This window comes from Staurois parvus, unplaced genomic scaffold (genome assembly GCF_062004578.1).
Source record: "Staurois parvus isolate SC_StPar_1 unplaced genomic scaffold, SC_StPar_1.0 ptg000217l, whole genome shotgun sequence".
Lineage (NCBI taxonomy): Eukaryota > Metazoa > Chordata > Amphibia > Anura > Ranidae > Staurois > Staurois parvus.
This window is the reverse complement of record NW_028318013.1, coordinates 1,407,543-1,431,943: the sequence shown is the minus strand read 5'-3', so window position 1 is coordinate 1,431,943 and position 24,401 is coordinate 1,407,543. Positions and strand designations below refer to the sequence as shown.

At 45.4% G+C, this 24,401-nt stretch overlaps 1 protein-coding gene across 1 annotated transcript in view; it reads left to right on the top strand.

Annotated features, from left to right (window-relative positions):
- Positions 1-24,401, top strand: part of TMC5 (transmembrane channel like 5) — a 195,401-nt gene that overhangs the window by 124,540 nt on the left and 46,460 nt on the right. The window contains exons 11-13 of the mRNA XM_089679055.1: positions 606-770; positions 15,490-15,647; positions 15,733-15,811. Coding sequence (XP_089535181.1) covers positions 606-770; positions 15,490-15,647; positions 15,733-15,811 — 402 coding nt within the window. The remainder of the gene's footprint in view (positions 1-605; positions 771-15,489; positions 15,648-15,732; positions 15,812-24,401) is intronic.

Here is a 24,401-nt window from a genome sequence, read left to right as displayed (position 1 = left end):
GACAAAACAAGAGAAATGGTCAGAGACTGTGGACTTGTTACAGGAGATGGTCAAAGTCTGTGAACATAACAAAAGATAGTCAGAGATTCCGGATATGACACAAGAGATGGTCAGATTGCAGACATCATACAAGACATGACCGGAGGCTGTGAACATGATATAGGAGGAGTTGGAGACTAGGGTCATGCTTCAGGAGACATATTACGTGAGACTACTAGAAATCACTGCTACAACAGGGCAATAGGGACACACAGATTAAAGTCTGCAGGAACCATGAGGGCTGCACAAAGAGTGCCAAAGGGCCACAGGTTACACACTGGGGCTTTAGGCCTTTAACTGTGCTTTTTTTTTAACTGTGCACCTAACAAGATATGCAAATGTGCAGGAAATTCAATGTGTATATTGATTTGTTTTATTTAAAATTATTTACAGAATTACCTTTTCTATCAAATTGAAAACAGATGCTTTCTTTCAGTATCAATAAATATAAAAGGGAAACTGCTGGCAAAATAAAGTCTGTGGTGGTTTTAATCTGCTTTTATCCACACACTTGCTTATAGGCAAATTTCTGCACTAACTCAAATATTATATTTTTTATATTGTAGGAAACCCTCTCAGAAAAGTTGTTGCAGAAATTAAAACTTTCAATTAGTCAGAGGCTGGGTCGGCTTGCCATTCACCTGGTTTTTTGGATCGTATCTCTAGGGCTGGCAGTTGGCTGTTGTGCTGGAGTATACTTCCTCTGTGTACTTGTTGGATTATCTGCACAGGTAATCTTTGTTATCTTATAACCTTTTTTTGAAGTGGATAACTATAGCAAAATCTGGACCTACAAGATGTTAGGAACATGCCCAGCAGATTTCTGCATATGAGTGTCATCTTTTTAAGAACATCAATCTTTTTGCTGTGATGGTATGAGAAGAACTAAACATAATACAGTTTCCTTTAGGTTTCGTTCACATGGGTGTACTACAGTGTACACCTATGTGATGGCCATGTTTGCCTGCATGGGAATGCACAGGTGTTCCGTGCATCCTCGTGTAGGCAATTCATGTCAGTTGGACGCAGTGGCTGCATGGACACAGCTGCTCCTTCTAATATGAAAGCCATGTGGGTGTACGGCCCCAAACACAGGCAGTGTGTCCTAATTGACATAAATGGAACTGCCTGTATGGGGATGCAAAGAACAACTGTAAATCCTTATGCTGACAGACTCGGCCCTTGCGAGGGCATATGCCGTAGTGCACTTATGTGAACGAGGCCTTATAGAATGTTCCCATTTGGTGTGTTTTAGGTGCATTGCACTTTAGACATGGTTTATGTGTGTGTCTGTGCAGCCCCTGTGTCCTTATTGACATGAATGGAACTGCCTGCATGGGGATGCACGGAAAACCTGTACATCCTCATGCGAGCAAACATGGACCTGGCATGGGCATATGCTATAGTGCACCCATGTGAACAAGGCCTTATGGGATGTTCCCATTTGGTGTGTTTTAGGTGCATTGCACTTTGGACATAGTTTATGTGTGTTTTAGGTGCATTACCACTGAAGTATAAATGCATACATTTTCATGGAAGCACATCAATCAGCAAGCAGGTCTTTTTTTTAACACGCTGCACCTAAAATGCACATAAAACACATAGATATGAATGGAACCGTATGTTGGCTATCCATCAATAACAAAGTAACTGAGCCAAACATCACAAACAGTGCAGTGTAGAAAGCAGGAAATATGTGCTGAAGTCTATTTTTTTTTTTTTGCATGTTCCATTTTCATGATCAGTTAAGAATCATTGCGGGAATTTCCATAAGTGAAGTTCAGAGCAGGATGTTGTGCACAGCAGTTATTATGTCAGTATACATTATAAATATATAATTACAGAAATGACAGAAATTATTTTCAAGGTAATTTCCACCAGGTGCATTAGATGTTTTGGTTCAGAGATATTTTTTACAGCCATGCTTGGAATGGCACAGAAAAACAAGTTTGGACCACATCAAGTGGTGTTGCTAGGCCCTGAAACATAGACAATGTGCCCCAGGTCTTCTGCTGAGTGTCTTTTGCAGTGATCGTTGCCATCATACCTAGTATGACAAACGTTTAAGGTATTTGAATTAGAGAATTTTAATTTAAATAAATCACTGGATTTCAGTCTTTTCTGTACTTTACAATGCATATTTCTTTTTCAATTAATCAACGTATGCAGATTTATTTGCTAAGAATATAAATTATATGCACAAAAAACTGTTGGGATATCATGTAATGGAAGATCTTTTTTTATCCTAGCTTTGGTCATATCATCATATTTATGAAATTGGTTATTATTGTTTAATTCTTTCAGAAAAAAGTATAGTAGTGTAGCACTGCCCCTTGGGACAAGCTGGAATATATTATGGGTCCTGCGCTCAATAGATCCAACCCTAAGCAAACCCAATCCCTCTGGCACAACTGGTAATGAATAGCAAATACCCCGCCAAGAAATTTGCTGACACAGGGTTAAATGAAACAAGAACAATTTTATGGAGAATGAAATGCAGTGTAGAGGGGTGGGGTTCCCCTTTTAACTTCAAAACTTACTTTTCTTCTTTTATGCAATGCAGTAAATTTGGTCTGCCACTAGAGGGCTTCACAGCCAAGAGTCTCCGGATGGCAGAGTTGCACTTTAAGCAGAATACAACTGATATCAAACAAATAAACTTACTTATACTCTATCAATGAAATGCATTACCCACACCGCTGTATGATTCTGCTTCTGAGGGGCGTTAGCCAAAAATCACCTCAGAGTCAGAACAGAATGCAATAAAGAGGTACCTCTAATAAGGCTACTAAGCCAGATTCCCCCACTCTAGTCCTTGTAACGGTGGAGCTCTAGTTGGTGCACGTTTAGTCCTTACAATGAAGTAAATAGCAGCTGAAGGCTTCTTTGGAGTTTCAGCTGGTGTGGGTTACATCCAATTTTACTAGGTTTCTGGGCTGAGAGGGTCCAACCTCAGTGTCTAAACGCAACACAAAGCACCCCAAGACCAGGGGCAGTCGCAGGATGCAATCTCCCAGTATGTGTCAGTCCCCGGGGCAGACAGTCTCAATTACACTGGTGGTGAGGGGCAAAGCAGGCAGGAGGATCTGTGGCTTGCACAGGGCCCCGGATGGGCGAGATCCCAGTAGTGGGGTGCGGATGTCCCAGTCTATATGCAAAGTGTAAATGGTGTGTCTTACTCTCTCCAGGGGGACAGCTCACCAGACTCTGAACACACAGCAGGGTCCCTCTATCCGCGCTGAGTGCTGTAGTGCCTCCTCCTCTGCTTGGACGGGCTCCACATGTCCCTATCTTTTCTCCAGCCTCCTGTCTCTCTGTTCTCCCCTTCACTTCCTGCTTCCTCCCCCTCCCAGCGTTCTTTGCTGTGTAGTGGATGAATCATGAACTTGGCAGAATGCCCAGGTTTTACAAAATAGGAGAGAGAGAGAAAGGACTGACTGCTGAACATGTGATTCCTTCTGAATCCTCTTGTACAAGGAGCCTGCTACACACTCCCCCCACCAGAGAAGCTTTGGTCCTCCAAAGACAGCAGTAAAAGCAACCTGTTACATGCTTTTTATATACACGCGGAGAAAAAGCAAAGTTAGTACACACAGGAAATTAAATTAATTATTCACACTTGCATAAGAATCTGGCAGAGGAACCTCCCTCCATGTAGCAGAGTGAGGGTTGTCCTGCCCATAGGCCACACTAATGGGAATGGCCCAACCAGATGTGCCAGGGGGTGAGTTGGGGCTGTTCTCTACCGAAACTGCTGTAGGAGAACCAGGCGTCACGAGATTCCTTTGAGAAACATGTACTACTTCCTCAGAGTTTTCACCCAACACATCATATGTCAGTCTCTTTGGGGGTTGAATAACTCTACGCTCTCTCTGTTCTCTGGGCTCTAGCAATGGTTCTGGCGTTGCTTCCGATGTTGGTTCTGACACTACTGACTCATCAACCCTCACTTCTTGCTCGATGCTCTCTGTCTCTTCCAGTTCAGCTTCCTCCACATCTTCTCCCTCATCAACAATGGACCACGAGTCTTCAGGTTCTTGCAAGTCTTCTGCAGGTTGGGCCTGAGGCACAAATTCAGGAGCCTCTGGCCTAAGAGGAACTACGTCAGTCACTCCAGTGGAAGAAGGAATGGTGGGTTCGGAAATGTCAGATGGCCACAGCAAATCTGTCCCTACCTCCTCACTCTCACTGTCCTCTTCATCTGCAGGAGGTGGTGTGGGTTGTGACCTGGTCACAGGTCTAGTCCTCTGAGAAGTTGAGGGGGTAGACTGTGGATCAGATTGTGATGGTAGAGGGACTGCATCTGACAAAGGCAAAAGGTGGTTGCGGTGCCAGGTTTTGAGTGGGCCAACACCCTTTTCCGGTCGAATCTGGTAAACTGGCAATCCAGGCAATTGTTTGCAGATGACATAGGGCTCTGATCGCCACCTATCCGCCAACTTGTGTTTTCCAGGGATACCCAGATTTCTCAGTAAGACTCTGTCTCCAGATTGTAAGTCCTGTACTCGCACTCTGAGATCAAAGTTCTCTTTGTTTCTCTGTCCCCTGGCGTCTGAGGTGGCTTGAGCCTTCTCATAAGCAATCTTCAGGCTTTTCCTTATGCGGTTCACATATCCTCTATGGGAAGCTGCAGAGGTATGGTCTACAGAGGTTCCAAAAGCTAAGTCTACTGGCAGTCGGGCTTCCCGGCCAAACATCAGCCGGTAAGGAGAGTATCCTGTAGCGTCGTTGGCAGTGCTATTGTATGATGGCTGCTACATGCTTACTCCAGTGTTGCTTTTGCACTGAAGTCAAAGTCCCGAGCATATTCAGGAGGGTACGATTGAATCTCTCTGGCTGAGGATCTCCCTGAGGATGGTATGGAGTAGTCCTCGACTTTTGGATGCCTAGTAGACTCAAGAGTCTCTTGATGAGATTGCTCTCAAAATCTCTCCCTTGGTCTGAGTGGATACGTTGTGGTAGTCCGTAATGCACAAAGAACCTTTCTACTAAAATCTTTGCCACAGTTGATGCTAACTGATCTCTAGCAGGAAAAGCCTGGGCATACCTGGTAAAATGGTCAGTCACTACTAGGATATTTCCCTGTCCACTCTGATCCGACTCCAGGCCCAGGAAGTCAATGCACACCAATTCCATGGGTCCCTGACTTTGAAGGTGGCCCATTGGGGCAGCTCGTTGAGGCAGAGTCTTCCTCTGAATACATCGGATGCAGGAGTGACAGTAACTTTCAACTTCTGTCCGCATGCAGGGCCAGTAGAAGCGGTCTCTTACCAAACAAAAGGTTCTTTCTGGTCCCAGATGGCCATGGTCATCATGGAGAGCAGTCAGCACCGTTTCTCTGTGTTTTGCAGGCAAAAATAGCTGCCATTTCTCTTCAGGATCATCAGAGGGGCCCCTTCGGTAGACCACTCCGTGGCGTAACTGTAGCCGATCCCACTCACGATGTAGCCGCCGGGCCTCCCTTGACGATGTAAGAAGCAAATCAGGGCTTTTGCTTTCTAAAGCCTTCAATACTAGGCCGCAGAGGGGGTCTTCCAACTGATCTCTTCGCAGATCCTTCCTGGAAAGCTTGGGCAGGCCTTCACCCCCAACCTGGGTGACATTGCAATAATACCTGGGAACGCCAGACGCCGAAATCCCAATGTCTTCTGCCCTGGACCCACCTCTTGTTCGGTGTTCCACTCCTTGGCATAAGGCTCGTACCCCTTCAGAGGGCACCTGAGTCCACTCTTCTGGGGAATCCTTGGAACAGTGAGGTCTTCGGGATAAAGCATCTGCATCCCTATTCCCAATCCCTGGCCGATAACTGAGGCTGAAAGTGAACTCCGATAAGGCAGCTAACCACCTGTGGCCAGTAGCATCCAGCTTAGCTGTAGTGAGAATGTATGTGAGGGGGTTATTATCTGTTTTTATCACGAATTCTGCTCCATATAGGTAATCTCAAAGTTTGTCCACTACTGCCCACTTCAAGGCCAAGAATTCAAGCTTGTGGGTGGGTAGTTCTTCTCAGCGGACGCCAAACCCCGGCTCACATAGGCGACAGGTCGCAAGCATCCATTCTGTTCTTGATAGAGGACTCCCCCTAACCCATCTCTACTTGCATCCACATGCAATTTGTACGGCTTAGCTGGGTCTGCATAGGCCAGGATTGGGGCGGTGGTTAGACTCTCTTTCTTCCCTCTTCACACTGGGTTGTCCATTGTCCTTGAATAGATTCCCTAGGCCTCCTGGGTCCCACTGCTGGCTTCGCAGGTCTAGAAAGATCTGCATCATCATTGTCTTCTTCGTTTCTGAACAGTTCATTGAGTGGGCGGGCTATCCGAGCGAAGTCCTGGACGAATCTGCAATAATAGGAGCAAAAACCCAGGAAAGATCTGAGCTCTGTGACATTTGTGGGCCTCGGCCATGAGGTGACAGCTTCCAGCTTCTTGGGGTCAGTGGCCACTCCATCGGCAGATACGATATGACCCAGGTAATTGACCGAGGGTTGGTAAAACTGGCATTTCTCCAAAGACAACTTCAGTCCCTCATCATGAAGTCTCTTGAGCACCTTCTCCAATCTCTCCTCATGTTCCTCCAGGGTCTTCCCGAACACAATGATGTCGTCCAAGTATACCAGTACTTCAATTAAATTCATGTCACCCACCGTCTTCTCCATCAGCCTTTGAAAGGTGGTTGGAGAGTTGCACAAACCTTGAGGCATCCGGTCAAATTCAAAGAACCCTATTGGGGTTATGAACGCGGTCTTTTCTCGGTCTTCCGGGTGCATGGGGATCTGGTAATACCCATTCTTCAGGTCCAGCACACTGAACCACTTTGCCCCTGATAGGCTTTGCAAAGCATCCTCTATCCTGGGGGTGGTATACTGATCAGGAACAGTTCTTTGGTTTAGCGTCCGGTAGTCGATGCACAATCTTAAAGATCCGTTCTTCTTCCGGACCACCACTATCGGAGAGGCGTATGGGCTTCGGGACTCTCTGATGATGCCTGTCCTCTTCAACTCTGCCAATTGCTCACGCAGATCTTCCAAATCTCCCAATGGAACTCGTCGAACCCTTTCCCTGAATGGGGCGTCTTCTAGAAGCCGGATCCGATGATGGGCACTCTCTGCACACCCCACATCGAACTCACTTCTGGAGAATGCAGCCCGCCACCTTAGGAGTTGATTCTTCGCTCTCTCTCTCCATTCCGGGGAAAGGGGGGTGTTCCTTGGGTAAAACGCATCGACAGGGATTTCTTTCTCTCTTCCGTCCCCTAGCTCAGTGGGCAAGATTGGGGTTGCAGGATCCACATGTCCTAACAGCACCCGAGCTGGGATTTTCACTGGGGCAGTAGTTGGATTATGAACACTGACCGAAACCTTTCCGTTTCTCCTCCGTAGCGCTTTTGTTGACACTACCTCCGGGAGGATCTCCACTCCTGTGTTCTCTTCACAGCCACCAGCCTCAAGGACAATGAAGGGGCCTGGCTGCTTCCAGGTCAATTTGACTGATGCCTGTAAACACGCCACCTCTCCGGGTTGCAGCACCTTCTCATGTTGATCCAGGCGCCATCTTCCCTATTCTTTCCGCTGGGGCTCTCCTCTCTTGTACCAGGCGCTGATATGCTTGCCTCAGCATGGGATGTACAGAAGTGGGTTGATCATTGGGCTCTTTGACCAATGGCGCCAACAGCCTTCTGACAAGATTGGTGTTGGTCCCTATGATTAGGGGACTCCTATTGGCCCCAGGCGGCTGGGGACAGATGACGGCTAAGGCTTCGAAAGTCTCAGCCTTCCCTGTCATAAAAGGATCAAAAGCTAGTCTGACCGATAGGTAACCATTATAGGGAAACTTCTGGGTTCCTATGCCCCATATTTCCAGGTCTTCCAGCTTCTGCAAGGGCAAATGCTTCAGATGCTTGTCATAGAAGTCTCGGTACAGAAGGGTTATTTGGGCACCGGTGTCCAGAAGAGCCCTGGTATAAATCCCTTCTACCTGAATCGGGACGACAGGGGAGGGTCCCACTAAATTCTCAGGGAGTGGTGAACAGGTAGTCGTCTTCTTCTGTTCTGCAGTTCTTATCCTTACTCTCCTCCTGGGGGAGTTTTGGCTCGGCCTAAGCCGTGGTTGACTCCCAGGTTTGAGGTGTGCACTGACTCCCTGAGGTGAAGTGGCATTTTCCCTAGGCTGTTTGTAAGGGATGGTGGGGTCCTTCTGGATAGGGCCAGATTTTCTCCTCACCCCCCTTTTACTTGGTTGAGTGGAGCTAGCTGCAGTGGTGGGGTCCCTGGGCTGCTCCTTCACCAGGGCCCTCTGAAGTTTTCCGCCGGTTTTTTGGCGCTTAGCTTCAGGCTTCCTGGGGCTTGGACAGACTCTCCTGACATGTCCGGTCCCTCCACAATTAAAGCAGGTCATTTGAATGGTGGGACTAGTTGCTTGCATTGGGGCAACTCCTGACAGGTTTTCAGAAACTGCTCTCGTCTCTCTCGCTAAACCCGACGGTCCCGCCATTAGTAAGGTCACCATCTCCATTAGTTGGGACACCTGAGTCTTAAGGAGTTCAACTTCAGGGGTGTCACCTCCCACATTGACTACCCGGACCCCTACAACAGAGTCTGACTGTCTCTCTTTGTCATCCAACATGGCTTCCTCCTCTCTCACAGTCCGGATCAAGTCTGGATAGTTCAGGAGGCCACCATCTCGCCGAGTTCGTAATAGAATAGCAATGGGGTCTAGGGGCCTGGCTCCCCGTAGGACTTGTTGCGCCCGAACTTCATCTACTCTTTCAGGGCCTATTCCCCTTTTTAGCAGAATTTGGTATATTATCTTGTCTAGACGTCCCATGTAACTGGAGAGTTTCTCCCCTTCATTTTGGTAGGTATGCTCTAGCTGATAGATGAGGTCTGAAACCTTTTCAGTACGCCCAAATACATCTTGTAAAATATCTAGATAGCCCTGAGCAGTGCAATCCTGTTTGCTAAGTTTTAGGTTGCGAATGGCCTCCAATGCAGGGCCCCTTAGGCTCTCCGTAATCCTCTGTTTCTTGTGGGCCTCAGGAATGTCCCATTCACTTAGTGCTTGCATGGCTTGGTCTAGCCACTCTTCAAAGCCATCCTCCCCGGTAGGTATTGGTTGCCTACCCGAGAAGAATCGGAGCTTCCGATACATCCCTGTGTATGGAGAGGGGTCTTTACGGCATTTTAACATGAAGTCCCCCAATGCAGTGAGGAATTCCGGGCCTATGGTGGCTAGAGGTGTCTGGGACAGGGGTTCTTCCCTCTCAGGTCTTGCACAACTAGGCCCGGGGGTGTTCAACTGAAGTAACTGGAGCCTTGTCCCATCCTCTATTTGGATATTGGCTCCTTGGAAACTGTCAGGGATCCCCTTCTTCCACTCTAGCAGGGCATATGCCAGGGTGGTGTCTGAGGCAGGTATCACATCTATCACCCACGTTTTCTTTCCCTCTGTGGGTAGTGCATTCACTATCTTGGTAATCTGTTCTTCGGTCCCCATTTCTCTGGGGAACTCGACCACTACACTCCGTTCTGGGCAAGCATTTTCCCTGCTGCACCACTTGGTCGCGGCTGCGACGTCCATCTTAGGAGTTGGTATAGGGCACTGCTTGAGTGGTTGTTGGGTAATTGAGCAGCAAGAATCCCGGACGAGCCCCCACGTGTAGCACTGCCCCTTGGGACAAGCTGGAATATATTATGGGTCCTGCGCTCAATAGATCCAACCCTAAGCAAACCTAATCCCTCTGGCACAACTGGTAATGAATAGAAATTTGCTGACACAGGGTTAAATGAAACAAGAACAATTTTATGGAGAATGAAATGCAGTGTAGAGGGGTGGGGTTCCCCTTTTAACTTCAAAACTTACTTTTCTTCTTTTATGCAATGCAGTAAATTTGGTCTGCCACTAGAGGGCTTCACAGCCAAGAGTCTCTGGGTGGCAGAGTTGCACTTTAAGCAGAATACAACTGATCTCAAACAAATAAACTTACTTATGCTCTATCAATGAAATGTATTACCCACACCGGTGTATGATTCTGCTTCTGAGGGGCGTTAGCCAAAAATCAACTCAGAGTCAGAACAGAATGCAATAAAGAGGTACCTCTAATAAGGCTACTAAGCCAGATTCCCCCACTCTAGTCCTTGTAACGGTGGAGCTCTAGTTGGTGCATGTTTAGTCCTTACAATGAAGTAAATAGCAGCTGAAGGCTTCTTTGGAGTTTCAGCTGGTGTGGGTTACATCCAATTTTACTAGGTTTCTGGGCTGAGAGGGTCCAACCTCAGTGTCTAAACGCAACACAAAGCACCCCAAGACTAGGGGCAGTCGCAGGATGCAATCTCCCAGTATGTGTCAGTCCCCGGGGCAGACAGTCTCAATTACACTGGTGGTGCGGGGCAAAGCAGGCAGGAGGATCTGTGGCTTGCACAGGGCCCCGGATGGGTGAGATCCCAGTAGTGGGGTGCGGATGTCCCAGTCTATATGCAAAGTGTAAATGGTGTGTCTTACTCTCTCCAGGGGGACAGCTCACCAGACTCTGAACACACAGCAGGGTCCCTCTATCCGCGCTGAGTGCTGTAGTGCCTCCTCCTCTGCTTGGGCGGGCTCCACATGTCCCTGTCTTTTCTCCAGCCTCCTGTCTCTCTGTTCTCCCCTTCACTTCCTGCTTCCTCCCCCTCCCAGCGTTCTTTGCTGTGTAGTGGATGAGTCATGAACTTGGCAGAATGCCCAGGTTTTACAAAATAGGAGAGAGAGAGAAAGGACTGACTGCTGAACATGTGATTCCTTCTGAATCCTCTTGTACAAGGAGCCTGCTACAGTAGTCTTACCATGGGTTCACACTATCCCACAGGCTGCGGGCTGGTTGCAGGTTAATGATGTCACCAGCACCCTCGCCCCTTTGTTACGTGCAGCTTGGGAGGTGGCCACAGCTGGACATGGACCTGTTGGACCCATTGGACCTGTGTCATTAGGAAGCTTAGCCCATCCCTAGCTGGTTGCTGTGTGGTTTTCCCAAAAGGCAGTAAATCTTGGTTATGATAACAAAAAGAGCAGAGTCTGCTAGTAGCTGAAAGTAGCAATAAGGTATTAGGATATTTATTTTATATTGATTGAACTTTAAATTGAGTTTTTTCCCAGGGCTCTGTCCACTCAACAGAATGTGTTTTAGGGGTTTCTGCCCTCTTTTGTCATCCACAAGTTAACACAGTGTAGTTTCTGCCCTTGCAGGGGTTGTTTGGCATTGAACCTAAAGTATTTCTGTGCCCTGGTTATTCTGTGGTACAACTCTGTCTATTAATTCTTATGACAGAACAGCCTCAGTCTAAACCTCTGACATCAGCCTGGTTCTACAGCCAGACAGACCTGCGCTCTCCTTTGTGAGCAACACCGATCTGACTCCAACCAACGCCTTCATTGCTGAAACAGGCATCATCTGCATCTCTGCACAGCGATACTGTAAAACATCCATTTGTCTCAAAATATAACTATACATATATTAAATATTTAGTTCAGGAAGTTACCATATTTTTCGCTCCATAAGACGCAACTGATCATAAGACGCACCTAGGTTTTGAAGGAGAAAAACAGGAAAAAATAATTCTGAACCAATTGACTGCAGACATAGTACAGGAGATGACCAGAGACTGCGGACATAGTACAGGAGATGACCAGAGACTGCGGACACAGTACAGGAGATGACCAGAGACTGCGGACACAGTACAGGAGATGACCAGAGACTGCGGACACAGTACAGGAGATGACCAGAGACTGCGGACACAGTACAGGAGATGACCAGAGACTGCGGACAGAGTACTGGAGATGACCAGAGACTGCGGGCACAGTACAGGGGATGACCAGAGACTGCAGACAGTACAGATGACCAGAGACTGCGGACAGTACAGGAGATGACCAGAGACTGCAGAAAGTATAGATGATCAGAGACTGCAGACAGTACAGGGGATGACCAGAGAGTGCAGACAGTACAGATGACCAGAGACTGCAGACAGTACAGGGGATGACCAGAGACTGCAGACAGTACAGGGGATGACCAGAGACTGCGGACCTTTGGGGAGGGAGGGGGAGCGGATACCTGAATTTGACAGGTACCCTCTCCCACTTCCGCGGAGTTGTCCTCCCTTTAGCTGTGCCGTGTGCCCACTGCACATGCGTGAGAAGCGCTGCGCTTTGTGAATGGCCCAGCATCTTCTGGGACCTGTCATGTGTCCCAGAAGACGCTGGACCATTCACAAAATGCAGCGCTTCTCACGCATGTGCAGTGGGCACGTGGCTGACAGATGTCGGCGCGGGAAGATTGCACAGCGCTGGACCGAGGATCAGGTGAGGTCCTCCTGCAGAAAAGAGCTGACCGGCCGGCACGGTATTCTGACACGGTCGCGGCAGTGGAAATACCAGGCTGGCCGCTCCATATTCGCTCCATAAGACGCACTGACATTTTCCCCCCTTTTTTGGGGGGAAAAAAGTGCGTCTTTTACGGTATATAGTGCCATCAATTTACATATATATTTTACATTCACATCATTTTTTGCCCTTAAAAAGCTTAATCTAAGTTCCCTAACTCACATACATAGACATAGTAGGACTTATTTAGACAGGAGCCAATTAACCTACCAGCAATATAGCAATTAGTGTACATAACTGAATATAATTTTGCATCAGTCTCTTGCTACCCCTCTACAATGATGTTCAGACCGGAAGATGGAGAAACAGCACAAAGAGCTAATCAGTTGTCCTGCACCACACATTTGCTAGCAGGGATATGCTGATAGGAGGAGAGAGCAGAGTGACATGAAGATAAACTCCTCATTCTGTTGCTGCATCTTCACTGTACAATTATTACAGGCCTGGTGCAGGGACAAAACCGGCAATCTATTACTTAAAGCAGGGCTCGAAATTTCAAGTCCTGAGCTAATAGACAGACCTTCAGTGTTACTTGCCACCAGTTGCCCCACCCAGTCCCTACCCTGCTCCACCCCTAATTCCACCCCTAAACACTGCCTAGTAAATTATCTCATGAAATGACACTGTTAAATGTTTTATGCAGAATTAAGTTACAAAAATAAATATTAACAAACATAAACGGGGCACCCGCCCCCCATCACGATGCAGCTCCACACGGGGAACAGAGGCTGCGAGGAGACCTGGAGGAGACCCAGCTCCTGTATAAACCTCCCTGCTTGTGGCACCCGCCCCCCACACTCACGATGCAGCTCCACAGTGGGGACAGAGACTGGGAGGAGACCCGGGTCCTGTATAACCCCACCTACTGGTGTCACCCCCCCCACTCACAATGCAGCTCCACACAGGGGACAGAGGCTGGGAGGAGACTCGGTTCCTGTATAACCCCGCCCACCTACGGCACCTACCCCCCACTCATGATGCAGCTCCACACTAGGGACAGAAGCTGGGAGGAGACTCGGCAACTGTACAACCCTGCCTGCCGGTGGCACCCGCCCCCATATCATGATACAGCTCCACACTGGGGACAGAGACTGGGAGGAGACTTGGCTCCTGTATAACCCCGCCTGCCCTGTGTGAACCCCAATGAGGGCGAGTGTGAACCCCGATGCGGCTTCACACTCGCCCTCAGTTTATTTTCACTTACCGAATGTGAGCAGCCGAGTGAAAATTTTGAGGGCTGACTTAAAGTATAAGTGAGTCCTCAACATGTAAAACAACTCATTCAGTTTTTAAATAGAAATGAAAGGCAAAACATTTGTATATACATATTAAAAATATATATATAAATATCTGATCACATCCCCTTTGTTCTGAGCTCCATAGGGTGCACAGGGAGGAGAAACTGCAGTCCACTGATCTTCCAATGAATGCCTGTGTGTGTATGCTGGGCGGGCATGCCAGCACTAGGTCTGATTATTGGATTAGCTCCCAGTTCAGCCACAACACTGCCACTCTCATGCCTAGTATGGTCGGTTTTAAATAGAACGGAGGGACTGGCAGTAACACCAGGGATTTACAAAAATTATATATAGTGTGGCGCTAATAACACAATAAAATAATACAACATACAAATGTAAAATAATTTTAAAAAATAGCGGTATGATCCTTCCAGGATCTATTGGTGAAATATTATACAGTGACAATGTGAGAAAAAGGAATAAATCCTGTAGATTAGTGAAAACACAACCCTATATCCACAACTGAGGGATCAAACAATCTCAAATACAATAGTGCAAGTAAGTAAAAGTGAATTCCCTGCCAGGGGGATACAAAACCTATACAAAAGTGATAAGTGCCACAAAAACACACTTAACCACATCCAAATGTCAACATAAATAAAAGTGCACAATTGTTGCTCATAAACACAAAATAAATACACAAAAATGTCCAAAATTGATGAAAACATATACACGTGCTCCAACAACGAAATCGTGCAAGTGATGAAGTGAACGCGTGGTCACAGCAATAGTGAAAATCCTCAAGTGGCCAAAATGCCCCCTCACCTACTTACAATGACCACAAGGGTCCACGCATTCACCACCACGCATTCACTTCATCACTTGCACGATTTTTATTGTGTTATTAGTGCCACACTATATATAATTTTTGTTTATCTCATGTACACCTATTGGGTATAGGTTTGAGTGTGAGCAGTTTAGGGTTAGAGATTATCCATTTAAGTGCAGGAGGATTTGCTATTATTATTAACACCAGGGATTTCACACAAAGGAAGCAATACAAAGAGAACAGGATACTTTTTCATATACATGGTACAGCAGGTACATATCAGGAATATGAAATGCTGGGTTTACCTCAAGATTTGGAAACCTTGGCTCGAGTACTCCTTCTCCTTGCTTCATCCGGCAGGCATTGGGCGTTTATGACTGACATTTGCAACAGTCCCAGGTCCATGTTCCCCCTGCCTTCCTCTCCCTTCCCCCCTCCCTCGTCTCTTGTCCCTCTTTTTTTAAGTTTCTTCTTCTGTAAGGTCTCTTTCCCCCAACCCCCTTTCTTTTAGTTTTGAATTGCACTATTGATGGGAACCCTATTCATCGGTGTTTGTAACAGTATGCCACAAGGTCCTCATTTAGGCCTTCCCATTTATTTGTTTCACTCACGTTGTTTTTGTTCTTCTTTCGCACCATGGTACAAAGCATGTTTTATAATGCCTTATGTGGAACCCCCAGCGTAAGCAGAATTGGTGCTCACCGTGTTATATTTTGCAAATTAAATAAGAATTATTGAAACAGAAATGTTGGATTTACAATAATAATTAATAATAATAAAGAAAAGTTAGGTTCTAAGACAGGTCGTGCCATCTATCCATCCATCAATGGACATATCCTTTGGCAGGTAAAAATACTCCAATTTAAGTATTTCATCTTTCAAGATTACATCCAGTCTGAGATTGTCCTGAAAATCTAATATTCCTAGTACTGTTCTATTATAGTTGTTACGTGTGTGTTTTTTCTTTCAACAGAAATCCAATTTGAATACGGTAACGAAGCAAGCAGCAACATTGTTGGTTCCAGTGGTAGTCTCCATCATTAATCTCGTCATGCCCCTAGTCTTTGCCATGTTTGGCCTTGTGGAGAAATTCAAGTATCCCCGCCATGAGATCTATGTGGAGATTATGAGGTGAGGTTTTTCTTCTGTTATATTTGTGATACAAAACTGAAATAACAATTCTGACTTTTTATATATATGGTTATGCCTTCTATAGAAATATTATTCTGAAAATCTCAATTATTGGAATTTTGTGCTACTACTGGCTGCAGGAAGTTGCAGAAAGCAACCTTGAGGTAGGTCACCTTTTTATAAGTTGTATTATAAATCAGCTCTGGCAAGACTCAGCCCTGGGAGTAATAATATTATGTTTCCTGCATTTTCCACTTACAATGTTAATCAAGCCTAAATGTTTTTTTTTTGGGGGGGGGTCAATACATCTGTGTCTAACGATGCGGATAAGTTGACGCGTTTCGGGAGCTGAACCCCCTTCCTCAGAGCTCCCGAAACGCGTCAGTTTATCTGCATCATTAGACACAGATGCATTGTGACTGTCTTTGTGGACTACTTTTACTGCCTTATATCACGTTGGTTTGTGAGTATATATCCTCTTTTTATTCAATAAACACGTGTTCTACCACGGTAATGCACGATGAGAGTGCGCCCTTGTCTGTTCTTTTCCACTAGTGGTCAGATTTCCTGATCTTAGAAGGGCAGCACCTCTTCGGTTGGCATTTTGGCATCTCCTTGGTTATATGAAGACTGGAGCGCTGGTTTCGTTCGTTTATTTATTATTTTTTTGCACTATAAACAAAAAAAAATGGACAATTTTTATAAAAAAACTATATTTTAGACTTTTTGATATAAAACATAACTAGTAAAAAAATGTAAAAAATCTAATTTCATCATAAATTTAGGCCAAAATTTCTGCTACATGTCTTTGCTAAAACAAAATCCCAATAAGTGTAAATTAATTGGGTTACGTGAAAATTATAGTGTCTACAAATGGTGGTATATGGAATTTTCTTTTTCAATATTAGTAATGGTTGCAGCGACTTATAGCGAGACTGCGTCGGGCATTCTCACACTGGGTGGGACCTGACTAACTGTCACTGACATCCTCAGTGACACTAATACAGTGATCAGTGCCAATAAAAAGCACTGACACTGTACTAATGACACTGGGCAGGAAGGGGTTAGCATCTGGGGTGATCAAAGGGTTAACTGTGTGCTGTGTGTTTTACTGTGTGTTGTGTTTTACTGTATAAGCATGCTGCTTTGTATTGCTCTGCTATGCAGAGCAGTACAAATCACCGTGCTAGTGCTGACAGGGGAGAGATCTGTATTGTTTACATACAGACCACTCCCCTGTCAGTGTTCCTCAGTGATCGCCGGGTGCCAGTGGGGAATCTCTGGCTGGGACCCAGTGACTGACAGCTGTAGCCATCAATGGCAGCGCGGGTAGAGCGTGCATGGCATGCACGTGCCCCTTAGTCAAAAATACAAAATCACACACATATATATATATATACAGTGAAGGAAATAAGTATTTGATCCCCTGCTGATTTTGAATGTTTGCTCACTCACAAAGAAATGATCAGTCTAAAAATCGAATGGTAGGTGTATTGTAACACTGAGAGACAGAATAGCAACTAAAAATTCAAAAGAAACGCATGTCTAACAAATTATGCACTGATTTGCATGTTCATGAGGGAAATAAGTATTTGATCCCCTATCATTCAGCAAGATTTCTGGCTACCAGGTGTTTCATACAGGTAAAAAGCTGAGATTAGAAGCAGTCTCTTAAAGGGAGTAAAAGACACCTGTCCACAGGAGCAATCAAACAATCAGATTCCAAACTCTCCACCATGGCAAAGACCAAAGAGCTGTCCAAGGATGTCAGGGACAAGATTGTAGACCTACACAAGGCTGGACTGGGCTACAAAACTATCGCCAAGCAGCTTGGTGAGACGGTGACAACAGTTGGTGCAATCATTTGCAAATGGAAGAAACACAAAACAACTGTCAGTCTCCCTAGGTCTGGTGCACCATGCAAGATCTCACCTAGTGGCGTGTCAGTGATCATGAGAACAGTGAGGAACCATCCCAGAACTACACGTGAGGATCTTGTCAATGATCTCCAGGCAGCTGGGACCACAGTCACCAAGAAAACAATTGGTAACACACTACGCCGACAACGATTAAAATCCTGCAGTTCCTGCAAGGTCCCTCTGCTCAAGAAAGCACATGTCCAGGCCCATCTGAAGTTTTCCACTGAACATCTGAATGATGAGGAGGAGGACTGGTTGAATGTGTTGTGGTCAGATGAAACCAAAATCGAGCTCTTTGGCATTAACTCAACTCAACAGTTTGAAGGAGAAGGAATGCTGCCTATGACCCCAAGAACACCATCCCAACTGTCAAACATGGTGGTGGAAACATTCTGCTTTGGGGGTGTTTTTCTGCTAAGGGGACAGGAGAACTGCACTGCATCAAAGTGACGAAGGATGGTGCAATGTACCGTCAAATCTTGGGTGAGAACCTTCTTCCCTCACAGCCAGGGCATTGAAAATGGGTCGTGGATGGGTGTTCCAGCATGACAATGACCCAAAACACATGGCCAGGGCAACAAAAGAGTGTCTCAAGAAGAAGCACATTAAGGTCCTGGTGTGGCCTAGCCAGTCTCCAGACCTTAATCCGATTGAAAATCTGTGGCAGGAGCTGAAAGTTCGAGTTGCCAAACGTCAGCCACCTAACCTTAATGACTTGGAGAAGATCTGCCAAGAAGAGTGGGCCAAAATCCCTCCTGAGATGTGTGCAAACCTGGTGGTCAACTACAGGAAACGTCTGACCTCTGTGATTGCCAACAAGGGATTTGCCAGCAAGTACTAAGTCATGTTTTGTGAAGGGGATCAAATGCTTATTTCCCTCATGAACATGCAAATCAGTACATAATTTGTTAGACATGCATTCCTTTTGAATTTTTTGTTGCTATTCTGTCTCTCAGTGTTCCAATACACCTACCATTTGATTTTTAGACTGATCATTTCTCTGTGAGTGGGCAAACATTCAAAATCAGCGGGGGATCAAATGCTTATTTCCTTCACTGTATATATATATATATATATATATATATATATATATATACATACATGATTTTGTGCAGCCCTGCCGCCCTGTAGCAGTGGTTCGGTTATAGGGTGGTTGGGAAGCGGTTAATCTTAAAATGGTCAGTCAGACTATTTTGTTTACAATGTCTGGTTTCCCCTATAAGAAGGCTTAGCTGTAGGTATAGTGAATGTCTTCTAAATTTGCGATGATAGGAGATATTCACACTTGAAGCAGCTGGTGACATCACCGGCACATGCACTGTGAATTGATGGCACACTCCAGATTTTATCTGCTCCAGTATTAGTAAATTCCCCCAATGTATCTATTGTATAGCACTGTATTCAGCAGAAAATTCTACATGACAGTCATTTCTGCTTTGTACTTCTCTTCTCACCAGTCCATGCGGGTACATAACATATCATAATAAAGTATTGTGCAGCAGTTTTATCTTATCTTTACCCCTAAGTAAAAGTATCCAGAAGTGCTCTATAGACAGAGGTGTACAGTGTTTGATTTGTGCTGGCTAACACCTATGATAACATGTAGAAGTGTACAGTATGTAACTGGACTGTTGGTATATATTATTTTTAGAAACAAATGTACAGTATGTGACTGGCTGCCTAGAAAATGTTGTTTATGGAGAGAGGTGTTTTGCTACTGCAATTTAATCTGGGGTGGCAAATTTTGTAGGGCTGCTTAGTGCATGGTCCCATTATTCACTTCCATGACTCCCAGCTATACTAAGTCTTTTGTAATATGAATGTAAAATAATGTTAAAAGCTGCAGTTTGACATAATAATATATTCACAATACCATGTAATAACTTTTGGTGCCACTCAAGGTATCCCGACAAGAAAGAGGTCCAATGTCTCACAGTGTTGAATGGGTGCAGGCTGTCAAATGCTTAACCCCTTCGTGCCTAAGGGTAAAACAAATCTTAACGCCTAAGCACAATTTTGCAACTTTGACATGTGTTAGCAAAACCGTACATATCATCACAACTACTTTGTGCATCCAGGTGGATTATACCTTCTTTTTTCAGGACAAATTGAGCTTCATTTGGTGGTAAATGGTAATGGATATCTCCAGATTTATTTTTTATTATTATAAAAGGAAAACTGGCCCAAAATACTGTATTTTGCGCTCCATAAGACGCACCTGACCATAAGACACACCTAGGTTTTATTTATTTATTTCAGGTACTTATATAGTGCTGTCAATTTTACACAGTGCTTTACACATATACAGTGGGGATCGAAAGTTTGGGCACCCCAGCTAAAAATTTGTATTAATGTGCATAAAGAAGCCAAAGAAAGATGGAAAAATCTCCAAAAGGCATCAAATTACAGATTAGACATTCTTATAATATGTCAACAAAAGTTAGATTTTATTTCCATCATTTACACTTTCAAAATAACAGAAAACAAAAAAATGGCGTCTGCAAAAGTTTGGGCACCCTGCAGAGTTAATATCTTGTACTGCCCCCTTTGGCAAGTATCACAGCTTGTAAACGCTTTTTGTAGCCAGCCAAGAGTCTTTCAATTCTTGTTTGAGGTATCTTTGCCCATTCTTCCTTACAAAAGTCTTCCAGTTCTTTGAGATTTCTGGGCTGTCTGTCACGCACTGCTCTTTTAAGGTCTATCCATAGATTTTCAATTATGTTGAGGTCAGGAGATTGTGAAGGCCATGGCAAAACCTTCAGTTTACACCTCTTGATGTAATCCCCCGTGGATTTCGAGGTGTGTTAAGGATCAATATCCATTTGTAGAAGCCATCCTCTCTTTAACTTCAGCTTTTTCACAGATGGCATCAAGTTACCATCCAAAATTTGCTGAAATTCTATTGAATCCCTTTTTCCTTCTACTCGTGAGATGTTCCCTGTGCCACTGGCTGCAACACAACCCCAAAGCATGATTGATCCAACCCCATGCTTAACAGTTGGACAGAGGTTATTTTCATTAAATTCTGTGCCCCTTTTTCTCCAAACGTACCTTTGCTCATTCCGGCCAAAAAGTTTAATTTTAACCTCATCGGTCCACAGAACTTGTTTCCAAAATGCATCAGGCTTGTCTATATGTTCATTTGCAAAGTTCAAACGATGATTTTTGTGGTGAGGATGTAGAAGAGGTTTTCTTCTGATGACTCTTCCATGAAGACCATATTTGTACAAGTATCCCTTTATAGTGGAATAGTGTACCACAACTCCAGTGTCTGCCAGATCTTTCTGGAGGGATCGTGCAGTCAAACGTGGGTTTTGAATTGTTTTTCTCACAATCTTGCGAGCTGTTCTGTCTGATATTTTTCTTGGTCTTCCAGATCTTGCTTTAACTTCCACTGTTCCTGATGACTGCCATTTCTTAATTACATTCCGAACAGAGGATATTGACATCTGAAAACGCTTTGCTATCTTCTTATAGCCTTCTCCAGCTTTGTGAGCGTCAACTATTTTCAGTTTCAGTTTTCTAGACAACTGCTTAGAAGAACGGATGGTGCTGATTGTTGGGGCAAGGTCAGATGAGTCTGGGCATTTAAAACCTTTGAGATTGACATCATCTGGTCTTCCCAGACAATGATTGAGAACAATCCATAACACTGGCAGGTCTCAGCTTGGCAAAGGGGGCAGTGCATGCTATAAATTCTGCAGGGTGCCCAAACTTTTGCAGACACCATTTTTTTGTTTTCTGTTATTTTGAAAGTTTAAATGATGGAAATAAAATCTAACTTTTGTTGACATATTATAAGAATGTCTAATCTGTAATTTGATGCCTTTTGGAGATTTTTCCATCTTTCCTTGGCTTCTTTATGCACATTAATACAAATTTTTAGCTGGGGTGCCCAAACTTTTTATCCCCACTGTATATATTGTACATTCACATCACTCCCTAACCCTCAAAGGGCGTACAATCTAAGGTCCCTAACTTACATTCATACATACACATATTAGGGCCAATTTAGACAGGAGCCAATTAACCTACCAGCATGTCTTTGGAGTGTGGGAGGAAACCGGAGTACCCGGAGGAAACCCACACAGGCACAGGGAGAACATGCAAACTCCAGGCAGGTGGTGCCGTGGCTGGGATTCGAACCAACGACCCTAGTTCTGCCAGGCGGAAGTGCTAACCATTTAGCCACTGTGCTGCCCATGAGGTTTTAGAGGAGAAAAACAAGAAAAAAAATATTCTGAACCAATGGACTGCAGACATAGTACAGAAGATGACCAGAGACTGCGGACACAGTAGAGGAGATGACCAGAGACTGCGGACACAGTACAGGAGATGACCAGAGACTGCGGACGTAGTACAGGAGATGACCAGAGACTGCAGACACACTACAGGAGATGACCAGAGACTGTGGACACAGTACAGGAGATGACCAGAGACTATGGACACAGTACAGGAGGTGACCAGAGACTACAGCCATTGTACAGGAGATGACCAGAGACTGCAGACGTACTACAGGGGATGACCAGAGACTGCGGACGTAGTACAGAAGATGACCAGAGACTGCGGACATAGTACAGATGACCAGAGACTGCAGACAGTACAGGAGATGACCAGAGACTGCGGACACAGTACAGATGACCAGAGACTGCAGACAGTACAGGAGATGACTAGAGACTGCAGACAGTACATGAGATGACCAGAGACTGCAGACAGTACATGAGATGACCAGAGACTGCAGACAGTACAGGAGATGACCAGAGACTGCGGACACAGTACAGATGACCAGAGACTGCAGACAGTACAGGAGATGACTAGAGACTGCAGACAGTACATGAGATGACCAGAGACTGCGGACACAGTACAGATTACCAGAGACTGCAGATAGTACAGGAGATGACCAGACTGCAGACAGTACAGGAGATGACCAGAGACTGCAGACAGTACAGGGGATGACCAGAGACTGCAGACAGTACAGGGGATGACCAAGAGACTGCCGACAGTACAGGAGAAGACCAGAGACTGCAGACAGTACAGGGGATGACCAAGAGACTGCAGACAGTACAGGAGATGACCAGAGACTGCAGACAGTACAGTGGATGACCAAGAGACTGCCGACAGTACAGGAGATGACCAGAGATTGTTGATGTTTGGGGAGGGAGGGGGAGCGGGTACCGGAATTTGGCAGGTACCAGCTCCCACTTCCGCGGAGTTGTCCTCCCTTTAGTGTGGGCACCCGGCTGTGACAGCCGGGTGCCCATTGCGCATGCCTGAGAAGCGCTGCACTTTATGAATGGCCCGGTGTCTTCTGGGACACATGACAGGTCCCAGAAGACGCCGAGCCATTCACAAGCGCAGCTCTTCTCGCGCATGTGCAGTGGGCACCTGGCTGTCACAGCTGGGTTCCCACACTAAAGATGCTGGCACAGGAAGACTGTACAGCACTGGAACGAGGATCAGGTAAGGTCCTGCTGCAGACAAGAGCTGAGCGGCCAGCCCAGTATTCTGACACGGTGTCGGTGGCGGAAATACCGGACTAGCCAATCCATATTCGCTCCATAAGACGCACTGACATTTTCCCCCCTTTTTTGGGGGAAAAAAGTGCGTCTTATGGAGCGAAAAATACGGTAGTAAAAAGAAAAATCATTTTTAATAGTTTAGCTGTATATTTCTTGCTACTACCATAACCTACCACCAACGAACAACCCAAAATAATCTCCTGTTACTGGTTCTCGCAGCAATACAACCTACGTGTTTGTTAAGAAAACAAACAGAGGACACACCGGCCTAGTGCATTACCTAAATAACATTTATTGATCAAAATAATAGGTGATTTACTCTCCAAAGACAAATGTATAAAAGCCCATCATAGAGAACAGCGCTGTGCAGTCCGTCTGATACGGCTTTCCACACAGGAACACTGGACCTCCAACAGGCTAACATGTTTTTAGGACTTGCCTCTCCCTCAGAGCCCGGACTCTGAAGAAGAGGCAAGTCCTCGAAGTGCGTTAGCCTGTTGGAGGTCCAATGTTCCTGTGTGGAAAGCCGTATCAGACGGACTGCACAGCGCTGTTCTCTATGATGGGCTTTTATACATTTGTCTTTGGAGAGTAAATCACCTATTATTTTGATCAATAAATGTTATTTAGGTAATGCACTAGGCCGGTGTGTCCTCTGTTTGTTTTCTTTGCATCCAGTGTTTGGACTCCCCCAGTCCTTTGAGGGCAGCAAGGTGTACACCATCCAGGATGTCCAGAATGGATCCATAACCGCACCCTTACCCTCAAGCGCAGGAGAATTTGTGTTGATTATTTATATGTGTATGTTAGTTGTTGTTTGTACCCGTAATACGGCCCAGAAACAGTAGTGCACATTTTGCTTTTTTTTATCCTGCCAGTAACTGACACATACTAATTTAAACATTTTAAAAATCCGGACCAAAAAAGAAGAAAATACTGACCCTGACCTTGACCTTTGACCCTGAGCTTGAACCTAACACTAACCCTGGCACTGACCTAGATCAAACCTTGGTCTAGGTATTTTTTAAATGTTATTATTTTTATCTATATATTTATTTTACACACACGTTTTTTCTCCCCTCTCTGAAAAGACAGTGAGAGATACAATGTATCTTTCTCCTGCATGCATAGAGAGAAAATACGAGGCCGGGCTTCACCGTGACTGATCACTGTGATAGCCAATCAGAGGCTATCACAGTCATCAAGTGACAAGAATCGGGAGTTCCAGGTCCGATTGTTAGAACGGGTCCCAGGTATTTCAGTGAGACCTCAGTCTCTGTGCTGGGAGCGCGCCGCATTACAAAGACAGGTACACA